Raw genomic sequence first — 10,326 nt, 5'->3', positions numbered from 1 at the left:
AGAATGAATTCTTGGGTTGTAACGCTTTAGAAAGAAAAGCAGGTAGACAGACATGAAGGCAGGCAGACAGACAGACAGACAGACAGACAGACAGACAGACAGACAGACAGACAGACAGACAGACAGACAGACAGACATTGTAGGGAATGAATTCCTGGGTTGTAACGCTTTAGAAAGACAAGCAGACAGGCAGACAGACAGACAGACAGACAAACAGACAGACAGACAGACAGACAGACAGACAGACAGACAGACAGACAGACAGACAGACAGACAGACAGACAGAAATAAGAGGCTAAATAATATCCATATATTCAAAATACGTGTTAATAAATTCACATACAAATAATTACAATTTGGAATTGTTAGAAACTGTTCAAATTGACATAATACATCGTATACTTTCTGTTTACCACAGTGTTCCTCAATTCTTTTCTAAATGTCATGTAATAATTTAAAAAGTAATCACTAGTAATACTTTGTCTTAGTTAGAGATCATCTCTGTATTTGAGTAAATGCCTTAAGCCTAGCCTGGGATAACAGCAAGAGACTGTGTATTCATAGTCTACCAATATTGCGATGAGGGAAATATCTGTAGAATACATTTGAGAAGTCAGTATTAAGCCTTTGACAAGCCACATGAACACATGATATACTTCAGCAACGTTTAGCTTTTCTGGCGATCATCCAAGTGTGGTTTCTATGAAATAAATCGGATTGTGGTGACATCAGAAACAGTATGGATGTGATAAAGGTATTTTCGTACGGCTAGGAAACAAATACAGAATGATTGTGAATTGATTCATGTAACATGTAGTAGTAGTTTCCAGTTCACTCAACACATGGAACATAGATAATAAACGTGCATTGGTGTATGTTAATATTATTCATAATTATAATTTCTTATGCCCCAGTGAATTTCAACTGTAATTAATTGAGCACTGTTTACGGTTGAATCAACTCCTTGTTTGTAGATTAAAATAAGGTAGTTGTCAATATATACATTATCTGCAATTATGCTTCTCAGGACGTCTTCAAATATAATGTTGGAGTGCAAAAAGCACAATGAAGAGAACGAATCAAACTGTAAATCATGAAATGTTACTGAGTTAAAATGATATGTCACTTATTCCTAATTCCCTTATACCAACAGACTTTGATTTGAAATAATAATTATTTACTTTTCCCTGATCTACCAATTAAATTAATTGCAGGACATGAATGTCGAGGTCTTCAAATGCAATTTAGATGAATTATACACACAAAGTGGAAAAACTGAATGCTTGCAAGGGAAGGGCGTAGGAATAAATCCTAAGATGGTGTTTCGCCAACGTTATACAGACAAACCCCTACGAAACTTTACTGGAAACATCCTTCATCGGTTACCGCTTCCTGTCGAACGTTTCAAGTAATGCTGCAATTACTAGCGTTCATATTGGATGTGTCACTGTAACAGTAAACAATAAAAACGTCACCATATATGTATGCTACATATTTTGCTGTTGTCAGATAATCTGAAACAACCTCGCAACATGTATGGTTCAACCACCAACTCTATAACAACACAAATTAAAGGCCAAGTTTATAAGAAAACAAAGAGCACTATATATTTACAATAGTGATGCATGCCACCATCTTGTTTACAAGTCAAAGTCTTCGCAAGCAAATAATCAAAATTAAACATGGCCGCCAGTGATGGCAGTGATAGTTTTGGATATGAATACCGTACACACAGAAACGTTATTCGGGTGTTATTTCCGTGTTTTTTACAGACTGGTCATGTTGGAGATTCTGATTTGTGTAAATTATGAACCGGAAAATGTTGCATAATCTCTGACACACACACTTCATATCAAGTGTTCGTGAAAAGTGCCTCTGTAATTATAATGTCAACCAAACTATTCCAAGGGTTCACTTACTTTCTCTTCCGGCAAATACACGGGCTTTGTACCAAACTCTTTGAATTGACCACTAAGGATTCAGTCTCATACTTATTAACCTACTCGTATGCTCTCTCCATGATACAAATTAATGGTTTGCAAAGAACACCAGACTATGAGCTACGTCTATTATTGATACACAATATTGTCCTTCTAAGCTACAGTCACGTATCATTACACCAACACAGTAACATAAGAGCTTGTTGAATGATATTCAGAAGGTGGAACCTGCAGAAAAAATACTACAGCAGTTAGAATGTTAGGTCTGGCTGCTATACTTTGCCAAGGTTCACAGACATGGTTTGTTGCACATGCGTATATGTCTTCCTCGCCTTCGAATACATTAATTTGCATGTAGTACCTATCCAATCAAGTTAGACACAATAATCTATCTCAGACGATATCCGACTTCGGAGACATCTATACGCTTTCCACAACACCAGAAGAAAGCGACTCTATATTTTGCGTTTTTGACTCTTCTATTGCGTCTATTAGGGTTCCTGCAAACGAACAATCCATCGAAGTATACGTTTGATACAACAGGGCGTTGCGAGGTCCAAAAATGGAAAATTTCTCAATCTTTATGAATGATACAATGCTAGTAGATGGTAACATGACGACAACGACGGCTTACCCAAATTATTTTATTATCCCAAGGATACAGGATCATCTTATTAAAATATTGACAGCGGTTTTCGCAATAAGTGTCGTCCTTTCGTCCGTCGGCAACGTCGTAGTCGTTTGTGTAATGACATGTGCGAGAAGACGTAAAGCGTCCCTAAACACACTGATGCTTAACTTAGCAATGTCAGACTGGACACTTGGGTTACTGTGTTTACCGTTTTTGTTCGCTGGAACAATGATGGGTGAGTGGATATTTGGCAAGGTGATGTGTGCAGTGGTTCCTTTTGTCTGGAAGGTAAGATGCACAGTTCATATTTTGCATTGATTCACCTTACTAATATCTTCTTCATTGTATTCATTGAATGTTTCATAATCTTGCCAAAAGAACATTATTCTCATCAGCCTTTTATTGAATTGATGCCAAAACATAAAAATGTACATCTTTAAACTATTTTATAATTGTTTTACATAACATTCTACACAAAATAAATTGACAATTTTAAACTATCAATATATTTCAGCAATCAAAAGTGTAACTCCTTTTTACATTTTAAACCATGCGGAAACATTTGTTACTAAAATTGTGTCCTAATATTAAATTTCTTTTTCGTGCAAAGCACATACAACTACAGACCATACGATCTACCATCACATTTTAAACATGGGTATATTCTAATCTAAGTACATTCAGACAAATGAAATGGATATATCCCATTGTTCTAAGTTACAAAAGTGAATACCCCTACTATGCAGTCAGATATAATTGGTATTTTCTTTAATTCTGTAGTGGTGTTAGATAGAAAATGCATCGATAAATACGCTTAGAAGATAAGAACAATTCAAAACGTTTTGACGTGCAATTCTATGAGGGCATTAATGTAAAGTGATGCAATACAAACACCTAAATTTAGAATACACAAGGTATGAGTCACCTTACAGTATGTAACATTCTTGTACTAGTAAACAAGAAGAATATGCTGGTTCTGAATAAAGATGAACGCAAAAATGAGAAAAAAGAGAAAAGTACATACATACATACATACATACATACATACATACATACATACATACATACATGCACACACGCACGCACGCACGCACGCACGTACGTACATACATACATACATACATACATACATACATACATACATACATATATTGCTCGATATCAGTTCGTGACTACAGTGTTTACTATCACTTTTATCGTAACTATTTCCTGTTTTCCATGGCAACCAGTCAGTCTTATTCCAGAATCAACAGCCCATTAAATATGTTCTGGTGATAGTTAGAATGAAGCAGAGCTGTAAATGATTGCTATGCCTATGGCGTTTGCGGTTTCCTTTGACGTGTTGAGTTGGACACTAAAACATCTTACCGTCAAAATCAATTAAGCGTGTCTTTTTAAGTATTTACTATGGTTGTGTTCAGTAGAATGAAGTAGACTGGTCGGAACATACTCTACCCAGAAGCACTCCGTTTTGCTAATTACAGAAACTGTATAATGATTGGGTTTACTTCGACGTTAAATCCCAATGCAAGTTAAAACTATTAGCAACGGTCGATAATGTCGGAGTAGTTTAAGTACCCTGAAATAAATCAGTAATATTATAAATTAGTTGAAACTGACCTTTTAAATAGATTTCAAACAGGCTTCGACATCGGGAAATTTGACTGAAATATGCGAATAACTTTTTTCGTAATTATGTTTTAAAATTTAGATACAAATATGCTTGACAATTAACTGCACCGAGAAAACTCGCGTTTTGTTTGCGGTTTCTTGGATCATACAGTGATGTTAAATAATGAATGCATAGACTAAGACTAAGCGATGGCTAACTTTTCTATTCTGTAACTCCCTCCCCTTTAAATAAATAATTTCATATTTTCATTTGGAACGTGGGTAGGCTTGCGTAACGTGTTCTATATATGAATTCAGTGCAGTTGAGCTTAATCATCATTATAAGACTTGACACTATTGTTACGTTTTGGGATAGCTTAATGTAACGTTTCAGTGTCTAAGTGGTGTAGCTAGTTGTAAGTAGATCAGCAGAAAATAAACGATTTTCCTCTCGATTGTCTACTCTAACTATCTTCTAGGGTACCAGGATCATAAGAGCTTGTCTAAGTTAGGAATTAGCCACACAGGTATCGTCACTCTCTTACACTCAGGCACACCAACAGTTGAATTGTTATCTCTACGATATTTACCGATATCTCAAAATAAATGGCATTTGCAAAATTTCCTTTCACGTTTGTTTTGCGACGAGCTTCACAACTTCTTTTACTAAAAAGATATCACAAATTTCCATTTGTATAGAAATCTCGTTCTTGAGGCGTATCTCTCCATCATTAGAAAACAATTGGCAAACTTGAAATCTCGCAATTTATTCAGCACTTGTACATATGTTGTAGGCGTGAGAATACTTACAGTTCTTCAACTGGTGTACTTGAAATGTTCCTGAATGCAATTTAAACGGCGTTGACGTCAATTTGTCCTTTTTTACCGTAAACGTTTGCTTTTTTGTGCAACTTGAGTTACCAAACGAAGTACTAATGACCGCATGCTGTCAGAAATCATGAGCGTGGAGATCTGAAAAGTACTTCTGTGAAAATATCAGTGAAGAGATTTCACTTTACATTAAAAGTGCTATTAAAAGAGTTGATAATAAAAACACTTATTGTGTTTAAATGGAATTTTAATGTATCTGATATTAAGAAAATGAAAGCACCATTTTTACCTGACCTGTTATTGTATAAATTTGTTCATCTTTTTCGCATTTATTTTAACATTAGATATAACTCTAGCACAGTCACAGTGATGTTCAAATTATTAGATTTTACCATTCAAGATTTAATAATAATAATAATACATACTTTATTAGTCAAATCAAAATCAAATAAAAGAACACCTGTGTTTGATTTCAATTACAGTCAAAAAGACATCTCAACTCTTGAGGAGGTAGATAAAGCTGTTATATCGTAACGTAAATTCTGTACCTATTTAAATACGGTGGTCGACAGGAAGTCTCATTTGGAGTGTACTAAACTTGAATTTATTCCATCCGTATCTAACAACTAACATCTCTAACATTAATCTTTATAAAATTTTATATACTATATAAATATATATCTTTATAACGGATTCAAACATATTTTAACGTTGAATAGGATAGCGTGGTGAGTTCCATACGGATAAATTTTAATGACATTTCAGAGACTAACCAATCAATTTCAAACCATAACAAATTCAATCAAACTATCGAGATATTCAGTCAACTTAATTAGAATTATTTGTAACACCTGTGTTTGCGTTCGTCTTGGCAGCCTTAGGGTTCATGAATACAATTAAGATACAGAGAAAACAGAATGGTTTCTGGAAATTTCATTAAAGAGATTTCGAAAGGACTTCTAGATTTCTCATGGTATGATCAGCTAAGATGATAGCAGATAGATATTGTGGGTAGAATGAGTACTAGGCGGATTTTATTTTCATAATTATGATTGTAAAGATTTCAATAGGTACCACACTATGAATCAATCAAAATGAGGTACATGAACAGGTTAATCAAATGAGGTACATGAACAGGTTAATCAAATGAGGTACATGAACAGGTCAATCAAATGAGGTACATGAACAGGTTAATCAAATGAGGTACATGAACAGGTCAATCAAATGAGGTACATGAACAGGTCAATCAAATGAGTTACATGAAAAGGTCAATCAAATGAGGTACATGAACAGGTCAATCAAATGAGGTAAATGAACAGGTCAATCAAATGAGGTACATGAACAGGTCAATCAAATGAGGTACATGAACAGGTCAATCAAATGAGTTACATGAAAAGGTCAATCAAATGAGGTACATGAACAGGTCAATCAAATGAGGTAAATGAACAGGTCAATCAAATGAGGTACATGAACAGGTCAATCAAATGAGGTACATGAACAGGTCAATCAAATGAGGTACATGAACAGGTCAATCAAATGAGGTACATGAACAGGTCAATCAAATGAGGTACATGAACAGGTTAATCAAATGAGGTACATGAACAGGTCAATCAAATGAGGTACATGAACAGGTCAATCAAATGAGGTACATGAACAGGTCAATCAAATGAGGTACATGAACAGGTCAATCAAATGAGGTACATGAACAGGTTAATCAAATGAGGTACATGAACAGGTCAATCAAATGAGGTACATGAACAGGTTAATCAAATGAGGTACATGAACAGGTCAATCAAATGTGGTACATGAACAGGTTAATCAAATGAGGTACATGAACAGGTCAATCAAATGTGGTACATGAACAGGTCAATCAAATGAGGTACATGAACAGGTCAATCAAATGAGGTACATGAACAGGTTAATCAAATGAGGTACATGAACAGGTCAACGGACAAACATGAAAAGTACATGACAAGGAATGTTTCTTCTGATGTTCCATATATCGAAACATAACTGAATGTAACCTGTATTTGCTTGTTGTTGAAGCTGTTTATCTTGTTTGTTTATAGACAACTTTCTGTATGTATGTATGTACAATAACAATTGTTTATGCATTGTTTTAGTTCTTTACAGTTTATTGGCTTACAGACATAGGCTTGAGCTATATTTTTTCATGTTATTTTTTCAAGTAGAAAACACAAGTTGTTTTAGTAATTCAAAATCCAAAATACGTATCCCTTGACCACGTTAAGGAGACAATTATTGTGTAAACATTTATCAGTATTTATCAATAATACATTGATAAGGTCACAGCAATCGAAAAGCTCTTATGTGCATTATTTTTATATCAATTATCAGGTTGCCCAGATTGTGAGTATATTTACAGTGACCGTTATTGGTCTGGACCGATACTATGTTGTTATGTACCCCTTGAAGCGGAAGTTGTCGATGAAGGGAAAGAACATTATAATAATTGTGATCTGGGTTGCTGCAGCTGCTTTGTCAAGCCCACAATGCATATATGCTACTCTTGGAGAAAGGTTTACTCATGAAGAGAACAGAACTTTCTATATCTGTTATGGACACTGGCCAAGTGTAAACTACAAAGAGATGTATGTATGGTTATTATTCACGTTGACATACCTTATTCCTTTAATCCTTCTGAGTACATGCTACGTTCAAATAGCTTTGAAACTTTGGAGACGCACACTGCCTGGACACATTGACGCTCAGAGAGACAGAGAGCAGGAGGCTACTAAACGAAAGGTAATTATATATAAAAAACGCATTTGGTTGTACATTTTAGTACACCCAGAGATATGTGTGTGTGTATATATATATATATATCAATCTGCTAAGACAGTGCTCTATACCGCAGTGGCAGAGCGTAATAGTTTTGCTCAAAACTATATATATATATATATATATATATATATATATATATATATATATATATATATATATATATATATATATATATATATATATATATATATATATATATATATATATATATATATATATATATATAGTTTTGGTAGTACTGGAACTCTTTCTTGGGTGTAACTCGGAGTTTCACGCATATTGCGATCATCAGACACAGACAGAGTTCCAGTACTACCAAAACTATTACGCTCTGCCACTGCGGTATAGAGCACTGTCTTAGCAGATTGATACTCACCGAGTTATATATATATATATATATATATATATATATATATATATATATATATATATATATATATATATATATATATATATATATATATATATATATATATATATATATATATATATATATATATATATATACCGGTATATATATATATATATATATATATATATATATATATATATATATATATATATATATATGTATATATACTCCTTTTTGAGTGTCTATATATCTATTTTCATATATATGTGCGTGTGTGTGCGCGCGCGTGTGTGTGTGTGTGTGTGTGTGTGCGTGCGTGTGTATCGTACTATATATATGCCATATTGCATAGCGGGATAAATATAATCATTCAATGAATAAAAATTTGTGTAATCGATAACTGAATACTAAAAACAAGACGTGTAATTATCCCTTAATCTGTTAGTTCTTAAACACATGCAGACGGATCTCTGTGTTAAGTGATATGTTTTTTATAACAATGAAGACGCTTAATACTAATATGACTATGTAAAACAAAACGTGTATGATCTAATACTGATTCTTGTCCAGTTCTTGTAATATCTGTTCAGATTATCCTTTTAGACAATAATACATAAATGTTTTAGGTAAAATATTATGTTCAATTGTTTTATTTCAGGCTATACGTACACTTATATCCCTAATCATATTATTTGCCGTGTGTTGGTTACCTGTTAACTTCTACAACCTGTTTGTGATAACGTACAACCCAGTCTATCTACGGACACACTGGGAAAACACAGTTACATCTCGTGCCTGTATCTTCATATGGTTAATCCTGTCTGATACCGTCTTTAATCCCATAGCGTATGTGTTCCTCAGTGAAAACTTTAGAGTAAGTATACAAATGTATTTTTAACCTATGATTTAAAAAGTCTAAAGAAGTAAATCGGCTTGAATGTAGTGTGTCGGAAGTTTTGATTGCACTACATCAGTGCTTATACTCGCCATAAACGTAGCAATGTCGGGGATTTGCTTTGGACGTTCGTAATGATGGCACATCAAGTGAAACGTATTTGATTTTAAAATACGCGAACTCGCTAATTGGCACAACTAACATCATTGAAAGTATAGAATTCTACTGAATTCAATGAATAGCCCACAGAATACTATAATTTTGTTCATCAATTTGGGGTTTCTACTATTCTTTATCTAAAATAATATGTCAACGTTACAGTACTGAATCTTCAACAATTACTAATAAGACTGGTACAAACGGGATTTGTAACACTCTTTCAACGTAGTATTACTTGGTAATAATCCCTTTTCATTGTATATTGTGTGATTGATTCCAAAGTAAGTGAAGCTGATGCACAAATGAATGAAATAGAACACAATGAGAGTGAATTCTTATAAGATTATATCAATACTTTGCCTATCCCAGTTATTATGCTTTCACAAATTTTATGTGTTATTGTGTTTTTTATACATATCACAGAAGAATATTAAGATATTGGTTGTCCGTATCAAAAGTTCACTTGGTATGGATGTGGAATACCCCTACTCCGATGGATCGTCAAATGCTACGTATACAACACGATTTCGTGTAAAACAATCAGAATCAGTACCCATGAAGACACTTTGAGATGAATGGCTGTGATGGAAACCAGCAATAGAGGTGCCATAACCCAGTTTGTTTTCTTGTTCCATTGTATTAAAACCCAAAGATCTGTAGAACAATGTTCTACCTTTGTCGGACTACATGTTTTTTTCCAACTACATGATTGTTTAAGTATACGCATTTTCCTTGAGTACTGATCTCTTAGTCTTATTTCACACTTATTCTGCTTGCTTTATAACCATAAATTTATATTATTTGCCAATAATTTTCTTCGTTCAACCAATGAAAATACGAGTGACCTAAGGGGACTTTCACATTTCGAACACAGCAGTGCCAGTGACGTACACACGCGTTGTCGTGACATAGAACGACCAGGCTATAAATTCCATATTTATTTGTTCAACTTGGTTCGTGAATGGTATAACGAATCATCTATTCAGTTATATCATTTAGGTACCTACGATAGGGATGTTTAACCTTTGTTGTCCGTTTTATCTTTTTTCTAGCACGTGCTTTAAAGTGTAAATCAGCTGTATGCCTCTTTCTCCTATTCAGT

At 34.0% G+C, this 10,326-nt stretch overlaps 1 protein-coding gene across 1 annotated transcript; it reads left to right on the top strand.

The window, feature by feature from the left end:
- The first annotated feature begins 2,502 nt into the window (after positions 1 to 2,502).
- On the top strand, positions 2,503 to 9,794 carry LOC144444865 (substance-P receptor-like). The gene is made up of 4 exons (XM_078134416.1): positions 2,503 to 2,859; positions 7,372 to 7,779; positions 8,829 to 9,044; positions 9,648 to 9,794. Exons 1-4 carry the CDS (start codon positions 2,503 to 2,505, stop codon positions 9,792 to 9,794), a joined length of 1,128 nt encoding a protein of 375 aa, XP_077990542.1.
- Positions 9,795 to 10,326: the final 532 nt, after the last annotated feature.

Source organism: Glandiceps talaboti, chromosome 13, assembly GCF_964340395.1.
Source record: "Glandiceps talaboti chromosome 13, keGlaTala1.1, whole genome shotgun sequence".
NCBI lineage: Eukaryota > Metazoa > Hemichordata > Enteropneusta > Spengelidae > Glandiceps > Glandiceps talaboti.
This window is presented reverse-complemented; position numbering and strand designations above follow the sequence as displayed.

What these genes read in the sequence shown, in the direction of transcription:
- LOC144444865 (XM_078134416.1), top strand. Translation starts at nt 2,503, where the DNA reads ATGGAAAATTTCTCAATCTTTATGAATGATACAATGCTAGTAGATGGT. An exon ending in AGGAGGCTACTAAACGAAAG is followed by an intron (nt 7,780 to 8,828) that starts GTAATTATATAT and finishes GTTTTATTTCAG; the next exon opens with GCTATACGTACACTTATATC. An exon ending in TCCTCAGTGAAAACTTTAGA is followed by an intron (nt 9,045 to 9,647) that starts GTAAGTATACAA and finishes TACATATCACAG; the next exon opens with AAGAATATTAAGATATTGGT.